This window comes from Symphalangus syndactylus, chromosome 1 (assembly GCF_028878055.3).
Source record: "Symphalangus syndactylus isolate Jambi chromosome 1, NHGRI_mSymSyn1-v2.1_pri, whole genome shotgun sequence".
NCBI classification, from domain to species: domain Eukaryota; kingdom Metazoa; phylum Chordata; class Mammalia; order Primates; family Hylobatidae; genus Symphalangus; species Symphalangus syndactylus.
Window position 1 is genome coordinate 49,859,302 of NC_072423.2, and position 21,447 is coordinate 49,880,748.

The window sequence follows — 21,447 nt, forward strand, 5'->3', positions numbered from 1 at the left end:
TTATGTCTAGTAAGTGCAAACACTAAACACGAGCAGCACAGAATACAAACATATCCCTCTCTACACATGACACTAATCCTAGTAACTCAACAATGGAGTTGATAACACAGTTTTGTAAGTTTCACGGGGAGCTAAGAAGAATGCCCAGTGATTCTGCCAAAGGTAACAGCAACGTCTCAAATAATGCCATCACCAATCCTAGCAAACACCAAAAGAGCTGCCTCTGTAAGCACTCAGTAACATTGACTGCCGTCCCTTTTTCAAGTAACCCCTCCAAGGAACGTGAAGTAAATTATCAGGACCAAAGCTCAAGCAAGAAGAGTCTACCTACTCCAAGGAAAGAAACACTCCTGTCACACAAACATCTCATCACTGCTGCTGAACTGGTAATACTACCACTGGACTAAAAAGTTCCACTCCTTCTCCACCTCACAACGATCCAAGAACTTCAATGACTGCCAGTGACCCACACTCTACACGTAGGTCAACAATACTTCCAGGCACAATGATTCCCATCTTACGCAGTAGCCAGCACTACCAGACCACATCCCAGTAACCAAGCTCCACACATCTCCTAAAACCCCAGTATTAAAATACATCATCACTGGAGGGCCTTTTAAGTCCGAAAGGTCCTGACTTGCTCCTAGCAATGCAGACTGAAGACAATCCTAAATCAAAACAAAAAGGCTCCCTGTCCAGCTAACACCCACTCCTCCCTCAACTTCGAGCTCGCTCCGCACACTCAAGTCAGCCTGGGGGCACTCTGACAGGCTGGGCAGAGGGACCTCGGAGGGCCCTCCCAGCCCTGGACTGAGCCTGAACTCAAGGCTCTTTTTCGAGCTCACCGCTAGTGAGGGCTGGGAAGCATCTGCGCCGTGTCCCCACACCTGGAGACAGTACCAGTCTCTCGGCCACCTAACACCCAAGCAAGGGGAAAGCCCAGCACCTAGACTGAGGCCGAGCAGCACGTCCCCATTCCCGGGGTTAGTTCGGAGCTTCTCCGCTCTCTGACTGCCACGCGACGGCTCGCCCCTCGCCGTCCCGTGGAGGGCGCCGGCGCCCCCTGTCAGGCGGTCAAAGGATACAGTCCCGGCTCCAGAACGCCGCGGCACCGGGACGGGAGGGGCCCGCCACGTCCGCCATCTTGAAACAACCGCCACTTGGGGCGTCGCGCCGGGGCCGCCACGCCTCGGCCTGCAGGCTCGGTCCCCATTGGCCGCGCCACGCAGAGGCCCGCCCCCGCCTGCGCGGCCGGCCCCTGCGGGGCGAGAGGGTCGGGGCTAAAGGGAAGCTACGTCCCGGAGGTGCAGTGTGGGGCACCGGGCGGGGCCGCGGGAACCGGCGCCCCACGGAGCTGCTGCTGTCGGACCAACCCCGGGCCCCCGTCATCACTGCACCGCGCTCTCAGGCGCCGAGAACTACCGTTCCCGGCATGCCATGAACTTGGCCTCGGCGCTGAGGCGGGGTCCGGCCCTCCACGCGCTCCCGCCGCGCGCGGATCGTGTTCGCGAGCCATGGAGGAGGAGGCATCGCCCCCGGGGCTGGGCTGCAGCAAACCGCACCTGGAGAAGCTGACCCTGGGCATCACGCGCATCCTAGGTGAGGAATGGGGGCACGGTGCCGAGAGGGCGTGGAGGAGAAGGAAGGAGGAGCGGAGGGATGAGGTGCGGGGTGGGCGGCGCGACGCTGGCCCCAGAACAGGAGTGGACATCGCTGCTGGAACTTGCGTTGTTACGGAGGAAAGTGGGGGTCCTGGGTTTGTGATTAGGCCTTGAAAGTGTTTGCCAGGAGTGTTCGGAGGCAGAGCTGGAAAGCCTGAAGGTTCCCCCACTCACCGCCACCCAAGGTCCCACCCAGAAAGGACGGGCAAAGACCTGCAAAGGGAACACAGCAAGCACCTGACGGCTGGGAGGTTGGATCTCCTCCCAGGAGGCATTCTCAGCCAGGGCATTATCCCCGAAACCCGAGACATTTCTCTGGGGGAAGTAATGCACCCGACCTCCCAGGGCGACAACTACTTCGGATCTGAAAGGAATCCAACCCTGCACCACTGAATGACTCAGAGTTTTTCATTTATCGAACATTTCTTTGTTTGCTTGTTTGTTTGTTTTTTGAGACAGAGTTTTGCTCTTGTTGCCCAGGCTGGAGTGCAATGGCGCGATCTCGGCTCACTGCAACCTGTGCCTCCTGGGTTCAAGCAATCCTCCTGCCTCGCCCAGCTATTTTTTTTTTTTTTTTTTGTATTTTTAGTAGAGACAGGGTTCCACCATGTTGGCCAGGCTGGTCTCGAACTCCTGACCTCAGGTGATCCAGCCGCCTCGACCTCCCAAAGTGCTGGAATTACAGGCGTATCAGACGTGTCTTTAGTACTCACCACTAAGTTAGACGTGAGGTTAAAAATATGAAAAAGACACAGTTCTGTGAAAAAATAAACAAATGAGGTCCCTAGGAGTGTGAAAAGAGGTCAGTAATCTACTGTTACTCAGAGATGTCACAGGAGGGGACTGATCTTATCAGGGAAGTTAAAGAACATGTCACAGAGGAGATGATGATAGATTTTGAAAGACATATAGGAGTTAGCCAGAAAACTAAGGAGGAGAAAGGTCTTTTAAGAAGGGTGAAAAGCATGCTTCAGTGCCTTCCCATCACAATTATAATAAAATCCAAATGTCTGTACCGTGACCCACAAGTCCCTGTATGATCTGCTCTCATCTCTTTCTGACTTTGTTTCCACTCTTTTGCCCACATGGCCTTCTAGCTGTACCTTAAACACACTAAGCGGATTCCTGCTTCAGGGCTTTTGCAATTTGCTAGTCCTTGCACCTGGAATTATCTTTCTCTGAATGTCTTGCTTCTTCGGGCCATTCAGATCTCTGATCAAATGTCATTACTTCAGAGAAACCTTCCCTGAATATAGTTCGAATAACCACCATCTTTCTTGCTCTCTCTTTCCTTACCCTGCTTTTTCTTTTATCCTTATAGCACTTTCACTACTTGAAATTATGTATTTGTTTGGTTGATTTTTTAAATTTGTGTCTCTTTTAGTAGAAGTCCAAGACCAAGTGTGATTTAGGAATGAGTGGTTTTAACATATGAAAATCAATTAATAGCTGGGCATGGTGGCCCATGTCTTTAGTTCCAGCTACTGGGGAGGCTGTGGTGGGAGGGTCATTAGAGCCCAGTTCAAGTCCAGCTGGACAACATAGCAAGACCCTGTCACTAAAAAAAAAAAGAAACTTAAAAAAATCAATTAATGTAATACAACTTACTAATAGAATAAGACAAAAACTACATAATCATCTTAATTAAAAAAAGCATTTGACAAAATCTAACATCCTTTCTTGATTAAAAAAAAAACTCAACAAACTAGAAATAGGATAGGATAGAGCTAGAATTTCCTCAACCTGATAAAAGACATCTATGAAAAACCCACATCTAACATCATGTGTAATGGTGAAAGACTGGCAGCTTTCCCCTTAAAATTGGGAACAAAAATTGTATTAGGGTTCCCCAAGATCACATCAGATTCAATGATTTGACGCAAGGATTACAGGACTCAGGAGATAGTCCTACTCATGGCTATGATTCATTACAACAAAAGATTTTGGCAGCCCGATTGGCAGACCTTTCTAAGGATTATTGTCTCGGGCCTGCTATGTTCACTCTTTTCTGCATGGCAAGAATTCCACTTTTATCACTTCTCTTCAACATTGTACTGAAGTTTCTAGCTAGGGCAATTAGGCAAGAAAATGAAATAAAGACATCCAATTGAAAAGGAAGAAGTTAAACTATCTGTGTGCAGATGACATGATCTTGTATATAAAAAATCCTAAGGAATCCACACACACACACACACACACACACACACACACACAAAGCCTATACACCAGCAATGAACAATCCAAAAATAAAACTAAGAGAAAAATTCAATTTACAACGGTATGGAAAAGAATAAAATGTAGCTGACACAGTGGCTCACACCTGTAATCCCAACACTGGGAGGCCAAGGTGAGAGGATTGCTTGAGACCAGGAGTTGCAGACTAGCCTGGGCAATGTAGTCTTTATGAAATATTTTAAAATTAGCCATGTGTGGTAGTGCATGCCTTAGTCCTAGCTACTCATGAGGCTGAGATAGGAGGATCACTTGAGCCCAGGAGTTCGAGGTTACAGTGACCTATGATCACACCACAGCACTCCAGCCCAGGCGACAAGAGTGAGACCCTATCTCAAAAAAAATAAAAGAATAAAATAGGAATAAATTAACACAAGATGTCCATGACTTATATACTGAAAATTACATAAGACTGTGGAAAGAAATTAAAGACAACCAAAATAAATGAGAAGACATACCATGTTTATGGATTGGAAGAGTTAATATTGTTAAAATCTGTTACTCCCCAAATTGATCTACAGATCTCAGATCTACAGTTCCCATCAAAATCTCAACTGTCTCTTTTGTAGAAATCGAGAAGCTGATTTAATCCTAAAATATGATATAGAAATGCAAGAGACCCAGAGTAGCCAAGATAAACTTTTCTTTCCAAAACAGAAAAAAAGTTCCTCTTACTCACATTTCCCTATACTATATTTGAGATGATGGAAAAGTTCTGGTGATGGTTGTACAACAGTGTGAAAACAGTGTGAATGTACTTTATGCCACTTAACTGTACACTTAAAATTTACTAAAATGATGGTTTTATGTTATGTGTATTTTAATACAGTTTAAAAAATTTAAAGCCACAGTTGTCTTCAGAGTGGTAGTGGCATAAAAATAGAAATCTAGATCAATGAAATAAGATGGAGAGTCCAAAAATAAACATCCTATTTATGATTCATTGATTTTTTTTTTTTTTTTTTTTGAGACAGAGTCTCACTCTGTCGCCCAGGCTGGAGTGCAGTGGCGCGATCTCCACTTGCTGCAAACTCCGTCTCCTGGGTTCTAGCCATTTTCCTGCCTCATCCTCCCGAGCAGCTGGGACTCCAGACGCCCACCACCACGCCGGGCTAATTTTTTGTATTTTTAGTAGAGACGGGGTTTCACCATTTTGTCTCGATCTCCTGACCTCATGATCCCGCTTGCCTCGGCCTCCCAAAGTGCTGGGATTACAGGTGTGAGCCACTGTGCCCGGCCTGATTCATTGATTTTTGACAAGTATGTTAAGACTTCTCAATGGGAAAAAATAGTTTTTCAACAAATGGTTCTGGATTTCCACATGTAAAATAATGAAATTGGACCTCTACCTCAAATTATATACAAAAATTAACTCCAAAAGTATCTTAGACCTAAATGTAAGAGCCAAAACCATAAGACTCTTGGAAGAAAACAGGCCTTAGATTCCTTTTTTAAGTGACCTTGAATTAGGCACTGGATTCTTACATATCACAAAAGCATAAGCGACAAAAGAAAAATAGATAAGTTGGGCTTAATCAAAATTTAAAATGTTTGTGCTTTTAAGGATACAGTCAAGAAAGTGACAAAACAATCCAAAAGATAGGAGAGGATATTTGTAAATCATATATATGAAAAGGAACTTACAGATCTGCAAAGAACTCTTACAACTCAATAAAAGACAAATAATTCAATTTTAAAGGATCAGGGTAGACATTTCTCCAAAGATACACAAATGGCCAGTGAGCACACATAAAGATGATTATCACCATTAGCCATTAGGGAAATACAAATCAAAACCATAATGAGATTTCACTTCACACCTACTAGGATGGCTATAGTCAAAAAGACAGATACAGCAATTGTTGGTGAGGATATGAAGATATCATACACTGCTGGTGGGGATGTAAAATGTAAAATGGTACAGCAGCTTTGAAAACTAGTCTGGCACTTCCTCAAAAGATTGGAGTTACCCTATGGCCCAGCAATTCCATTTCTGGATTCCCTTTCTGGATTTCATTTTTGCAAGAGAAATGAAAAGATATTTACATGAAAACACTTGCATACAAATGTTCATAGCTGTGTTATTCATAATTGTCAAAAGTGAAAACAAGCCAACATCCATCAACTGATGAATGTGATATGTAAAATGTGATATATCCATATAACAAAAAAAAAATTCATCCATAAAAAGGAGTGAAGTACTGATCCTACAACATGGATGATCTTGAAATGAAAGTGAGAGAAGCCAGTTGCAAAAGCCACATGTATGATTCCATTTATATGAAATGTCCAGAATAGACCAATCTATTGAAACTGAAAGTAGATGAGTGGTTGCCAGAGGCTGGTAGGAGAGGGGACTGCTAATATAATAGGTATGGGTTTCTTTTGGGGGAAAGGATGCATAACTCTGAATATAAAAATCTCTTTATAAGAATGAATTATGGTATGCGAATTAGGTCTCAGTAAAGCTATTTTAAAAAAGGAATTCTAAACACAGTACTATTAGAATTCCTACTCTAATCCACAGGATTGTGAAGATGATGAGATACCACACCTCGATTATGTTACATTAAATGGCAAAAGCAAGATTATCCAGGTAGGCCCAATCTAATCACATAAGCCCTTTAAAACAAGCTGTTAACAGGGAAGTCAAAGAGATTTAAGGTAGGAAAAGAATTTGTTACGCTGTTGCTGACTTGAAGATGCATGGGACCTTTTAACAAGGAATGTAGGTGGCCTCTGCAAGCCGAGAGTGGCCCCAGCTGACAGCAAGCAAGGAAATGGAAGCTTCAGTCCTGCAACCAAAAGGAATTGAATTCTGTCAATAACAGGAATGAGTTTCCAAGATGATCCTAAGCTCCAGATGAAAATAGAACAGCTAAAATACCTGTCCGCACACGTGGTGTAAGGAAAGACCAGTGATTTCAGCCTAAGTAGAGAAGCCAGTCATGCTGTGCCAGGCTTGTGAGCTACAGAACCATGACTTAATAAAAGGGTGTTGTTTAAAGCCGCTAATTCATGGTAATTTATTACTCAGCAATATAAAACATTCCCCCAAATGTTTGAAAGAAAGGAGCAAATGCTATGCACTTCCAAAAGACACACAAGTGTAATATAGCACATGTAATTATGGACTATTATGATAGAGTTTAGACCAAACATATCTGTCATAACAATAAATATAAATGGTCATGGCTGGGCACTGTGGCTCATGCCTGTAATCACAGTGCTTTGGGAGGCCAAGGTGGGAAGATCACTTGAGGCCAGGAATTCAAGACAAGCCTGGGCAACATAGTGAGACCCCTGTCTCTAAAAAAAAATTTTTTTTAATTAGCCCAGTGTGGTGGTGTGCACCTGTAGTTCCAGCTACTTGGGAGGCTAAGATGGGAGGATCACTTGAGCCCAGAAGTTCGAGGCTGAAGTGAGCTATGATTACACCACTGCACTCCAGCCTGGGTGACAGCAAGACCTTGTCTCTTAAGTATATACATATAGGTTTATGTCACCTATTAATAGAAGAAGATTTAAACCTGACTCACAAAACCCAGTTATTTGCTGTTTTCAAAAACATACCTAAGTCAAATTAAATCAAATGTTAAATATAAAAAAGATGGATGCATGTTTCTGGGATCCCACAACCACCCACACTTTTAGATCCACCAGATCCGCTGCAAGGACTCACAGGACTCAGAAACAGTTTTAGTCCCATGTATAATTTATTACATTGATTAGCAGGAGAAAAAGACATAATTAGAATCTAGAGGAATCCATGCACAGGCTTCTGAAGTGTTCTTCTCGTCAGTGGTCACATAGAATACACTTCTTCCTTAAAGAGTGAAATTCAACAATATATTTGCAGTGTTTCTTCCCCGGAAAGCCTGTTTAAGCCTCAACTTCCAGGGGTTTATTGAATGCTGGTCACGTTGGCAAAACAACCAGTCACAGCTCTCAAAATTTCAGCCTCCCAGAAGGATAGCTGCGGAATCAAAAATTGTTACTGCTTTTGCTGCCACCGCCACCACTGCAACTTCCAACCCTCTGAGACCAAAACACCTGTGAAACTATGCTTGCGAGAAGACCTGGTCTCCCCATTTGTTCTCTTCCTCATCTGCTGAGTCCCTTCTTCCAGGCTTTATGAAAGTATGTTTCCATGCAGGCATCCCAGTCACCAGAGGGAGTCTAACTGCACTGGAATCTAGGAAATGAGGTCTTTAGCTAACCAGTCTAAAATAAAGGAAAGCATGCCAGCGGGGAACAGTAGGAGGTGTTAATTGAGCCAATCTGCAGTAACTGCCACATCATCCTTCAAGGCCCAGATCATCTGTGTGCAGTTTCCGAGGTTTTCTATCACTTACTTATTCAGTCTTTGTCAATCTCCCTCTGCCTTCAACTCCTGTGGCCCTGACAGTCAGTATCACCTAGTTTAACACATAATTACATATTATATTGAGTTTTCACTTTTGTTTCATGTTTGTCTTATTTATCTAACTAAGCAAGAAGTTTCTTGAAACAGTGTCTCCTACTTAAATTCCTAATCTCTGGCATTAATTTCCCAAAGCTTAGGACATAGCAGGTCCTCATTAAATACCTCAGAGAGACTGTTTTTCACTAGAAAATAGATCCCAGTTATCAGTCACTGGATAACAAATCATCTCAAAACATAGTTTGCTTGAAACAACAATTAACTGTCTCTCCCAGTTCTGTGGATTGACTGGACCAGCTGGGGTAGTTCTCATTTGGGGTCTCTCAAGTGGTTGCAGTTAGATAGCAGCTGGGACTGGAATCATCAAATGGCTTCTGCACTCTAATGTCTGCCCCCCTCAGTACTTCTCAGTATACTCTCTGTCTCCAAAAGAGTAGCTTGGATTTAGTATGTGATGGCTCAGGAATCAAAAAAAGGCAAAGAGAGACTGCTAGTTCTCTTAAATTTTAAGTCCAAAACTGGCACACCATTTCTTCCCAATATTTTATAGGGCAAGGCACTCACAGGCTAACTCCAAACTCAAGAAGTTGGAGAAATAGACTCACCTCTCAATGAGAAGTGCTATGGGCATGCAGGGAAGTAAGGAATTGATAGCACCCACCTTTGGAGTAAGCTACCACAGAGAGTTTTAATCCATGGCATATCACACAGTTACTTAGAGTGGACTGTGCTGAGTCTAAAGATGTGAGTTTCATATCTCTTACTCTGCCATGCAGGTTATTCCAGCCAGCTGGCTGACAAATGCTTGTCATTGGTCACAAAGGCAGGACAGGGAGAATGGCTATGCCTATTCAGATATTGCTTCTCATATATGGCATCTTGATAGGCCAAGGACAATGTATAATTTCTGTTGCTTTCCAAACATCCGCAAAATGTTTTTAGTTATCTCACCAAAATGATAGGCTACTAAGACAACATGATAAAAACAGCATTAGGTTTGGTGAACACAACTTTGGTAAGAGATTTCATTTTATGAATTACTTAACATCTTTGAACCTCAGTTTCCTTATCTTTAAAATGAGGGTAAGGATACCTGCTTCACAAGATTGTTGAAAGATTAAATGGGATAATTTATGCCCATTTCCTGTAACAGAGCATTATACAAATGGAATTTATTGCATGCCCTTCTCTTCCATATCCCCAACACCTCCTCCTCACCAATTCTGAAGTACTATGTCGGATATAGGAGTCTCTACAATGGATACTTCCTAAGCAACTTATTATCTGAAAGTTATTAAAGTCAACATGTTGGCCAATTACCTTGCCATGAGAGTATTCCAAGCTTAAGTATGACATGACCCATCTTCAGTAGCATCACAGTAGTTTTGTCTGAACCTATAACCCTTCCATGTAGGCCTGTTATAAACAGTAAATAATTGTATGTGTCCTCTTTCAAACCTAAGGTCTATTTTTACTTACTGAAGGTAAAGGGAAGTGAAGACCCATCTAAGGTCATACAACTAGTAAATGTGTAAAGCAAGACTAGAATAGGTAGAGTCTAGAATTCTTAGTTCCTATATTGGGCTATTGCTGCATCCCAAGATTTGAGTTTCTGGCAACTTGGAGGAAATTTTATAATGCATAAAAAGGGCACTGGCTTAATTATAGGATCAGTGAACCACATAAAATGATTAGAAGTTTCTGCCATAGTCCTAGAGATTTTAAAAACTCAAGCTACCCTCCTGTGTCAGCCTCCCAAGTAGCGGGGACTACATGTATACACTACCATACCTGGCTACATGTTGTTCTTTTTATGAAGGCACCAATCATTGGACTAGGGGTCTACTCTACTTCAGTATGACCTCATCTAAACTAATTATGTCTGCAGTAACTCTATTTCCAAATAAGGTCATATTCTGAGGTACTGGGGGTTAGGACTTCAATATCTTTTTTTGTGGGGGTGGGGACAGAATTCAAGTCATAACAGCTTTTATGACAAATTTTAAGTCTTGGATTAAGGACTTCAGAATCTTGAGTCTGCATGGCCACAGACAAGTGGAGAATGTTGGAGGAGGTATTGAACTCTAGTATTCCCAGGTGGCTTCTGCTCTCCCTCAGAGTGAATGATAGAACACAGCTCCACAAAGAGAAGCAGACGAGATTATTTGGAGACCTTTTCCTGCTTCAAGGATTTAGAAATATGACTTACTTTTTTCTTAGTATATTTTTGGATGGAATCTATTTTTTATGTTAACCCAGCTTTGAAATCCTAGACCTCATAGAGTAGAAGATTATGTTCAAGATGAGTTTTATTTAGAAGAAAAGTTAATAAGCAAGTTTTATGTCTTATAAAAGTTAATGGGTTGCTATTCTTTATTTCTTTTCACTTTATCCTGAGTATATAGATTTAGCTCACTGAGAATTTCAGTGTGAAATCACTAGGAATCTACAATCTCTGTTTTTTGTTCAATAAGATTAATGGCTGAGCAATGACAGTATAGAGCACAGTCTGCGGATATCCTTTCTATCAGGTAGACTGCATTGTCCTAGGTTATGGGACCATGCCTTTCAGAGGCCAACCAGTTCTCTGCTTTCATTATAGGGGTAATAAGTGTTCATGAGAAGGATTGGATGTTCTTAAGAGCAGTCATCAACAGTTAGTCAACAATTAGCGTAGAAATATATGACAGTGGACCAATTGCAACTCTACAGACTCTTTTTTTTTCTCCTCCAGAATCTTCCCCAGGTGTGACAGAGGTGACCATCATAGAAAAGCCTCCTGCTGAACGTCATATGATTTCTTCCTGGGAACAAGTAAGTGTTGCCATGTGAAGTCTTTACCTCCCAACAAAGAGAGGTCAATGTAAATGTCACTGAGAAGGAAAGATTAGGGGAGGAAGAATATTTACTCAGACCACAGCTGCTTTCAAGGTAGAGTTGACCGTTTCCATGTTCCTGTTCAGCCCACTTAACAGTTCCTTTCATTCTATGCCACTGACCCAGCATGGAGTGTTTCCCCTGAGCCCCAGTCTCCTACAGCAGCAGTGGACATTCAAAGTTGTATACAGCAAAGCTAAAAATCAATTAAGGAAAAAAAAGGATATGTGTTAATAAGTGTCATGCTGTCCAGAACATGATTAAGTGTTGCACGTAACTACTAAGCAGATTAAAAGCTAATGGTTTCCAACTTTCCTCTGAACTTCAATTCGTTTATTCAATAAAAGTTTTAAGCTTCTACAATGGGCCAGACATTGTGCTTGGTGTTGAGCCCTGGGGATTAAATGGTGATTTTTTTTTTTTTTTTTTTTTTTTTTTGAGACAGAGTCTTGCTCTGTCTCCCAGATTAAATGGTAATTTTTTAAAAGGCACTGTTTTTGCCTCTTAATCTTACTGCCTAAGACATAGTATAGATTGTTATGAATGTAACTACAAACTGGCCTGAGTACTGTGAAAGAGAGGTAAAGGGAGCATTGTCTGGAGACCTGCCCTAATCTAGAGGTTGAGAAAAGTTTTCCCAAAGAAGGAATAAGAAATTGTTAACCAGGTAGATGGGATCTAGGAAGATGGGACTTTCAATCTCTATGAAGGCTTCAAGATTGGAAGGATTACATTGTTCTGAGATCACGAAGAAGGAGCACAGGAGAGCAAGGGAGAGAGAGCTCAGCAAGGACCAGGACATCCAGGGCTTCATAGGTCTTCAGCAGTTTGCTCTTTATCTTGGAAGCAAAGGGGAGTCATTGAAATGTTTTAAGTAGGGAACTATGAAGTTAGATTTATACTTTGAAAGGACCACTGTGGCTGTAGAGTAACAAATGGATTTGACTGGGGCAAGTGGCAACAAATTGCCCTACCATTTAATAAGTACCTGCTAACACTTACCCCATAAGTCATTCCATACTAAATGAATAATAACCCTGCAAGGTGGGTATTGGTATCTCCATTTTATAGATGAAGAAACTGAGGCTGAAAGAGTTTAAAGAATTTGGCTGGCACAGTGGCTTATGCTTGTAATCCCAGTGTTTTGGAAGGCCAGGGCAGAGGATTGCTTTAGGCCAGGAGTTCGAGAGAAGCCTGGACAACATGGCAATACTCCAGCTCTACAAAACAATAATGTTAATTAGCCAGGTATGGTAGCACACACCTGTACTCCCAGCTATTGGGGAGGCTGGGGTGGGAGGATCCTGTGACCCCAGGAGGTTGAGGCTGCAGTGAGCTATGATCACACCGCTGCACTCTAGCCTGAGCAACAGGGCAAGACCTTGTTTCGTTTAAAAAAAAAAAAAAAAGAAAGAAAAATTTGTTCTGAGTCTCATAGCTACCAAGTGGCAGAGCCTGAATTTAAACTTACAGTTGCCTGCCTCTAAGAACGTGTCCTTTCTGCTCTGCCAGGCTGCCCCTCTGGCAGAGGACAACACCATGGGAGTCTTGCCCTCAGCAGGCAAGCAGTCCTGCCAGCCTGACTCCCCTCCCTGGGCTGAGCTAGCAGCAGCTTTTCTGGCAGCTCAGTAACTGGGAGTTGATCCAGGACCTCAGCTCAGCAGCATCCCAACTCTTCTCACTCAGCCCCCACCTCCATTTCCACTCACAGCCCATCATAGGAAAAGGAAATTCCAGAACGGTGTCTATGAAACTCTTATTGGCTGATCCTGTCAACACCTGTTCCTGGTACTTCTGTGACTATGCCAGTCTGGCCTCATTGATGTTTTGTTCGTTATGAATAACAGTAAAAGATATGATGGAGGACATTTCTCTTGATTCTTTTTGAGCTTAGGTCAGCCCTTTAGGTATTAGTAGAACTGCCAGGCCGGTGTGGTGGCTCATGCCTGTAATCCCAGCACTTCAGGAAGCCGAGGCAGGCAGATCACGAGGTCAGGAGTTCGAGACCAGCCTGGTCAATATGGTGAAACTCGTCTGTACTAAAAATACAAAAATTAGCCGGGCATGGTGGTGCACGCCTGTAGTCCCAGCTACTTGGGAGGTTGAGGCAGAAGAATCGCTTGAACCTGGGAGGCGGAGGTTGTAGTGAACTGAGATCGCACAACTGCACTCCAGCCTGGGCAACAGAGCAAGACTCTGTCCCCACCTCCCCCTGCCAAAAAAAAAAAAAAAAAAAGGAACTGCCTCAGGGCTCTTTTGTGAGAGTCAGATCCTCGTGATTTCCTGTCTGCTGAGGACCTGGATTGGAAGATGAGAGGACAGGAATGCCTTGTCTAGGGTGGAACACTATTATGTTGCTTTGGAATAAAGTGATTTCTGAGGCATATTCTTCCTTGTGTCTTGTACCATACAGTCCTTAGAGCTCTTTAAGGAGAAGACTTTACCCATTTATCCCAGTTTTACTTATACTGTAGTTTCTTCATTTGGAGCTGCCTTCCATAGCTGTGTTTCACGGATAGAGTCTGCAGGGGATCTCTTGGTATCTAATCTGCCTCCTGGACAATGCAACTTTATTAGGTTCCCTTTTAGCTTAGACTGACACTTAGGGAAATGCAGTTGTAGTGCTAGATAAATAGCCATCAGAGGTCTAAAAGGATTAAGGGGTAAGCATGAGAGAAAGAGATTTTTAACTAACTGAGACAGTTAATGGAACATTTTCTTCAGACATATTCAGTCGGGAGAATACTTGTGAAGGTACCTAAAATAATCAGATACATAGATTTGGAATTTTTGAGTTCTTTAGTTAAAATATCTCAGATCTAAGTTCAAATATGCTAAATCCAATATACAAGCAAGCTAGGTGTGGTGGTGCACACCTATAGTCCCAGCTACTTGAGAGGCCAAAGTGGGAAGATTGCTTGAGGCCAGGAGTTCAAGAACAGCCTGGGCAACATAATGAGACAACTCCTCAACCCCTGTCTCTTAAAAAATAAGTAAGTAATAAAAATTTTAAGAATAAGATGCTAACAGTATTAGCATCAGTAATGTAAAAACGTTTCTTTCACCTGAGTTTGGCATGTCTGGGCTTGTGAAGGCCTGGGATGCTTGGAAGATAAGATAGCCTTTGGGGTGTGTACCTTTTAAGATTCGTTTTTGTGTAACACTTTTTTTCTGATTATGCTAAACAAAACAGTCAAAAAGGTATACTGAAAATACAAAAAAAAAAAAGAAAAAAAAAGTCTTCTAGGATTTTCCTACCTAGACATAGCCACAGTTGGCGTATTTTTGGTTATGTGTGTGGGTGAAGGGTAGGCATTGGGATCCCTTACAAGTCCATGAATGGGAAGTGGTCCATGGACTCCTTGAAATGTATGTCATATATGTTTTTTTTGGGAGGCGGGGGAAAAGGCTTTTTCAGATTCTCAAAGGGACTCATAACCCCAAAAAGTTTAAAACAGGTTTTTGTATAATTTTTTCATTCAAAATGGGTCAATACTCAACGTGCTATTTTCTTACCTACTTTTGTCCCCTGAGCAGTGGAGGGTAGAAGTTTTGGACTGCTCTGAAACTCCCTTGTCTCACTTTCTCACCCTAGAGGTTAATGAAGAGCATGTTGACACAGGAGCAGGCTTGATAAGCCACCCCTGCTGTGTGCCTGCTTCCAGAAGTGCCTGTACCAGAGAAGCAGGAGGATCCCAAGGGGCTGATAATTCCTGCTTCTCTAGAGAACTGACTCTAGGGACCTGTCTCCTTGGAGACACCTCATTTAGAGCCCAGCCTCCATCTGGTATACCTGGTGACCACAGCTGCATAAATACACTCAGATAAGGCCCCTAAGAAGGGGCCCTCTGCCCCTTTGGGCAAATATAGCCCTCTGGGAAGCTCACTGAGATACGTTATACTAGTAAGGATAGGGAAGCATTTTAATGTGGGAAAAACACACTGGAGTAGAAGTCTTATGCCAGCTCTGGACCCTTGGCTAAGTAATGTAACTTCTCTGCATCTCATGTTCATCATGTATAAAATAAGTAATTTGAAATCAGTGTTATTGAAGGACTCGTCCAGCTGTAATCTAGTCTTTTGTGATTCTATACTGCAAATCCAGGAAGAAAGATTGACAACCAAAACCTAAATGATCATATACCTGCTGCAGTCCCCTGAGGTTGGAGGGAAATGTGAACAACCTTTTTCCATGTTTATATATTTCACCATTTTTTCTTCTTAAATACACAATTTCAGTTTGTCTGCCTCTGTGCAGTTGTATGATTCATGTTCATTGTGCCTGCTACCTGCCTTTTATCATGATGGTCCATAGTAAGGCCCAGTGTCTACACTGAGCTTTTCATCTCTCAAGCACCAGAAAAGCATCTGCCTCTTAGTTCTCATAGCATCCTGGTGCCAGGAGAGTTCTGTTATTATTAAGCATTTCAGTGACATTTCATAGTTGCAGACGGCTTTACAATTCTTGATTGGTTACACCCTCCAATCCCCACATAAAAATTCAGTTTACTGCTGGTGAAACCATGGCCCACAGAAACCAAATGATTTGGCAGAATATCTCCTTTTTTTCCAGACTCAGTTTTTCTACAGTCTACAGAGTGGGTTCTGAACCTTCTTGAAGATCTGTTTGTTACACGCCCCACTGTAAATTTATGATAAGCATTTCCAGTAGAAGAAATCATCCTGTGACACCATGTGACTAGTGACCCCCTCACTTCATGCTCTTACTCTGCCTGGGAGATTCTCTGTGTTCTCCACCAGTCAACCCTTCTCCCTAGCACTTCACTTCTTTCTCCTGGCAGCTTCCCCATAGGGGCCTCCCATCTCTTTAAAATTAAAAACAAAAAACCTTCAACATATGTCTCCTTCTAGCTATTTAGCTATTTGTTCCTTTTCATGCCAAGTGTGAGGAAAAATTGTCTACACCAGGGGTTGGGAAATGTTTTCTTTAGAGGACCAGATAGTTTATGCTCTGGCATTAGAGTCTGTGTCACAACTACTCATTTCTGCCATTGTAGCTGTGAAAGCAGCCATCAAAAGTACTGAAATGCATGGGTGTGACTGTGTTCAAATGGAACATTTTTACAAAAACAGGTGACAGGGTGGATCCAGTGGCCATAGTTTACAAATTACCATCCTTCCTTCATTTCTCAGTTATTCATCCTGCCACAGCCTCTCTTTAGCCACCACCATTCTTGGATACCATTCTGTCAAAATCACTGGGACCTCTTCATGGCTAAAGACATACTTCATCTCACTTGGTATGGCTCCTGCATGCCCCACAGTTAGCCACTCCCTTCTCTGCTAGCCTCTCTTCCCTTGGATGCAGAAGCACAACTCTCTTGATTCTTTCCTTCCTTGCAGACTCTTCCCTCCTAGTTCTCTTTGCCCCTTCAGCTCCACAACACTTATCTATTAAACATTTGTCTCTATTTAAATTAGGAATATGTTTAGCTTAAGGAAAGATAAACTAGCAATAGCTTAAGCAAATAGGAATGAATATTTTTCATGTAACAAGTCCTGAGGTAGACAGTTGCAGTTGGTTCATCAGTCCTGACAATGTTAAGCCGTTATCTCCATAATTATTTTGTCCTTTTTCTTTATGGTGCCTCTGAGTAGAAAAAACACACACTGTTTTTCCTCTGCTGTTACTCCGCAACAATCAACACAGAAAATTTCCATAACCAAATGTGTGTGTGTTGCAAGGGGGAGTTCCCAAACACATCAACAAGCTATCAGTTCTGCAGTGAATACCAGCTGGGTGTCCTCTAATTCAGTTCCGACACTATCTCCCTGGAGATAGCATCAGATCCCGTAGGTTAAGGGCTCAGTCTCACAAGACTGCCCCTCACTTCCAATGCCAATTGCAAGTCCCAAGTTGTTTTACCTGTGCCTCTGAGCCACCAGCTATAAATTGGGGTTCCCAGGCCCCCTCCTCAGGTTCAATTAATTTCCTAGAGTGGCTCACAGAACTCAGAGGAACACTTTCTTAACATTTACAGGTTTATTACAAAGGATACAGAGGAAGAGATGCACAGGGCAAGGTGTGGTGGGAGGGGCGTGGAACTTCCCTGCCATCCGAGAGCACGCCACCCTACAGGAACTTCCATGTGCTCAGCTGTCCGGAAGCTCTTCAAACTCTGTCTTTTGGATTTTTATGGAGGCTTCATTATGTAGACATGATTGATTAAACCATGAGCCATTGATAATCAACTTACCCTTCAGCCCCTCTTCCCTCCCTGAGGTTAGGGGGTGGGGCTGAAAGTTCCAACCGACTGCCTGCCTTGGTTGTTCTGGTGGTCATCCCCCATCCTGCAGCTACCTTGGAGATGCCAGTCATTTGTCAGCTCTTTAGCACACAAAAAGACGTCACTTTGGAGATTCCAAGGATTTTAGAAATTGTATGCCAGGAATCTGGGACAGAGACCAAATATATATTTCACAGTATCATAGTGGCAAAATAACTGCTACAGTCTGAGCTATCATTTCCAAGCTCAAAAAACAAAAAAGAGGTAAGGGATGTTGCCAGGCACATCTGTCACCTTTTAACAGGACAGTGAAAGTTTTCTTAGAAACCTTCTCTTTTGGATTTGTGTTTACATTTTATTGTCCAGCAGTAATTGCAGGAGGTTCTGAAAACAAGTATTTAATAGGACACATTGCCATCTCAAACAAAATGAAGGTTCTGCGAAGGAGAAAAAGGAAGGTGGATTTGAATAAGCAATCCATGTGTCTGACACAGCTTCCTCTGCCCCTTCCCTCATTTCTCTTTCTGTTTCTAGTGCCCCACACAGTATTTATCCCATAATAGATACTTAATAAATGTGAAATGAGTAAGTGAATTAGATAAAATGCAAAAATCAGGAAGAGTGTCAAGCCTTCCCAAGGTTGCCTAACTTCTTTTCCACAAGCAATCCTTAATTTCATTCCTGAGACTCAGGCTACCACACCCACCATCTCTGAAGCAGATCGGCTATAGATGCAAAGGCTTCTCCCACTAATTCCCCCAGTGGTAGAATTTTGATGATTATATAAACTTGAGGGTATTACTCTTCTGAAGGTTGCCTCGTATGAGCTCTGTCAGACACACAGCTTCACCAAGACTTGTGGTGCCTCTAGACAGGCCAATATTTATATATTTTTTTCTTCACATATTTTTAAAGGGAGACTGATGGTTCTGTGAAGAAAGGATTTTGGAAAAAGTGTGCTACCTTTCCTTTGGCTGTTAAGCAATGCAGCTCTGGCCCCAAACTCTCATACCCTACTCAACAAAACAAAAGGGTTCAGTTAACCAAGCCCTCCACCTCTCCTAAGGTGGGAATTTGAGAATATATTTGGGAATTCTCTTGGGGATCTCACACCATCCCTCTACAGTTCATCCAGGTTTTCCTCCACTTCGTGGAATGTCTTCCCTGAGAAGAGTTTCAGGAGATGCCATTGTGCTCATTGCCACAATTTCCAGCAATGTTTTCATGCTCCTTGATGGACGTCCTGGGCAGCTCTTCACCTGGCCGTGGTTGCAGACCAGCCAGAGAGCCAGCTCAGCATGGACCAGCACCTACAGAGACATTGATTTTTGTCCTCTGGCCCCTATGCTGACCTGATCCTGCATCTGCTCCCCAGTTGGGAAGTGGCCTCTAAAAGTGAGGGGAACAGTGGGGTGCAGGATTGTCCAGGAGTAGAAAAGGTGAGTAGAAGGCAATGGACAGCCCCTAGCCCTTCCCTTGAGGCCCAGTGCTATTGGTTTTCTGGAATCTTGCTGATAGCTCCCAAAACAAAAAAGTGGCTCAAGTCCTTCATCCAGTGAAGTAGTAACAGAGCTTGTGGTGGACTCTTTCTAAAGCAGCTTAAATAAACCATTGTAGATTGTCTCAGGAGAAGAAAAGAAAGATTAAAAATTAGGAACTATGTGACAGAATCACCACTGGGCTAGAGATTGCAGATACCATCTTGATGCAATCAGCTGTTATTTCAGACACCAGTCGTTGTTATTCTCCCTTGTTGGCTTTCTCCCCAGACCCTCCCTCCAATCCTGATATTACCCTCCTCCATTCATTTTCTACCAATCTTCTTCCTCCCTGCCCTCCTATCATACCCACCAAAATATAGACTGGGCATGGATCTGTGCAGGAAGAAGCCCTCTGATGTGGGCAGATTGCTCCCTGTGGAAAAGCAAACTCTTTTCCAGTTGGTTAGAAGAGAAATTTTAAAATGGCAGTAACTGAGTCACTGGCCAGAAAAAAAAAAAAAATGGTGAAATACGTTAAAATTAGGAGAGGTTGTTTACTTTTCTCTCCAACCTTAAAGGACTGAAGCAGGTATGTGGTCATTTAAGTTTTAGTTGTGAACCTTTCTTCCTGGATTTGCCCCACTCAGAAGAGCTACATGCAGTAGGAAGGCTGGAGAACTGCAGGCAGATGTTTTTCATGAATTTGGTTTACTTGAAAATTTTTATGTATATTAGTATTTGAAATGTGTGTTAAATATTTGATTTCACAGATTTTTTTCTATTTGTATGAATTTTGAATAATTGCAAAAAATATTGGTATAAAATAATACCAAAACTTATTTCTTGGGTGAAATAAATACCATAACAAATGTTATAATTACTGTTACTGGAAGTATTCAGCCTGACTTACATATGAACAATGCCAAATAGTCCACCTGCCCTCAGCCTGGGTCTCATGGAATCCCCATTAAGAAAGGCTGATAGACAGTAGTTTCCTTGTCTTCACCACTAGATGGCGCTAGTGATCAAAATGTCAGAGCGATGCTGGCCTTTTGGGGCGACGAGAGGAGCAAGGACCTTGCAGAACACTGGTAACTGTAGGCTTCCCGTACCAGGGTTTTAGGGGTGGGAGAAAGGCATTCCACAAGTGCATTTTTTCTTCTGAAAGCACAGATAATGTGGCCACACAGGAGGCACTAGGAGCAAGCCCCTAACTCCAAATGGTAGGAAAGCAAATTGGTCCAAGTAGTCTTGAGAGTCTCTTAAATTTCACATTTATGAGACTGGGTACTAAATAATGGACACAGAAAAAACAAAACTTGATCAGAACATACATTTTAGTTCATAAAGGAAATTTAAAACCTGTTCATTAAAATGACAGCTGTTGTCCATTTAATAATCTAAAAACACTGCTTTAAATCTCTGGCAAGCTTGAAGCTTTCTCTTTAGTTATAGTTCCTGAAGATGCTGTGGCTGTGAATAATAATAATTTCCTAGTCTCCTCTCTTCCTGTCAAACTCACACCCCCTCGTACTGCCAGCGTTCTGTATGTTAAGTCTTAGAGTTTATTCTTGAACCTAGATTCACACAGTGACATGTTCAAGGTCACTCAGCTACTGGCAGATTTGGGAAGTGAACTCAGATCGTCCTTCTACATGATGCTTTCCCATGCATTGGGTACCTAGAACTGACTGACAGGATGAATGAACTAAGGCAGTCCTGACATAAGCAGTTGTCAATATCACATCTCAGAAGGGTCCAGTAAGCCACAAGCTTGGATAGTTATTAACATGTTGCCTCTTTGCCTCTGTAACTACATCAAGAAGTCACTCTAGGGGGCCCAGGAAATGAATTGGAGAACTCATCCTTTGCACATTCCAGGGATTTGAGTTGGCTAGGGAAGACTGGTCATACACACACACAGATGTGAGTTACTTAGAATGTAGGGCTTGTTCCTGGTATCTCCTGAAAGGATGCTAAGCTGCTTCTTTGTTCTCTCCGCCAACGGTTTGGATGATTTCTTATCCAACAGTTTTGGATGATTTCTTATCCAACAGTTTTGGATGATTTCATATCCATGGATATGTGAAATATTTGAGTATATACGGTTACCTTCTAAGAGCTGTCAGAACTTAGACATTGCATAAGTTTTCTGGAAATAATATACTCTTCACTTTTTTTTTTTTTTTGAGACAGAGTCTCTCTTTGTCGCCCAGGCTGGAGTACAGTGGCACAATCTCGGCTCACTGCAAGCTCCGCCTCCCAGGTTCATGCCATTCTCCTGCCTCAGCCTCCTGAGTAACTGGGACTACAGTTGCCCACCACCACACTCGGCTAATTTTTTGTATTTTTAGTAGAGATGGGGTTTCACCGTGTTAGCCAGGATGGTCTCCATCTCCTGATCTCATGACCTGCCCACCTCGGCCTCCCAAAGTGCTGGGATTACAGGCACTCTTCACTTTTAAGATGCTCTCATTTGTCCAATAATTTATTTGAGAAAATAATATATGAGCATGGGTCTGATA

At 42.6% G+C, this 21,447-nt stretch overlaps 2 protein-coding genes across 8 annotated transcripts in view; one reads left to right on the top strand and one right to left on the bottom strand.

Annotated features, from left to right (window-relative positions):
* KIAA1328 (KIAA1328 ortholog) overlaps window positions 1-1,389 on the bottom strand; it is a 392,043-nt gene extending 390,654 nt beyond the window's left edge. Inside the window, exon 1 of the mRNA XM_063640193.1 lies at window positions 1,086-1,389. Coding sequence (XP_063496263.1) covers window positions 1,086-1,389 — 304 coding nt within the window. The remainder of the gene's footprint in view (window positions 1-1,085) is intronic.
* Window positions 1,153-21,447, top strand: part of TPGS2 (tubulin polyglutamylase complex subunit 2) — a 47,524-nt gene continuing 27,229 nt past the window's right edge. For 5 of the 7 annotated variants that reach the window (XM_055234311.2, XM_055234294.2, XM_055234330.2 and 2 more), the window contains exons 1-2: window positions 1,429-1,599; window positions 11,051-11,130. In XM_055234311.2, the coding sequence (XP_055090286.1) occupies window positions 1,515-1,599; window positions 11,051-11,130 (165 nt within the window). In that variant the 5' untranslated portion in view covers window positions 1,429-1,514. Of the gene's footprint in view, window positions 1,600-11,044; window positions 11,131-19,934; window positions 20,014-21,447 lie in introns of those variants that run through there. The other 2 variants (XM_055234283.2, XM_055234321.2) reach the window with 2 other exon arrangements.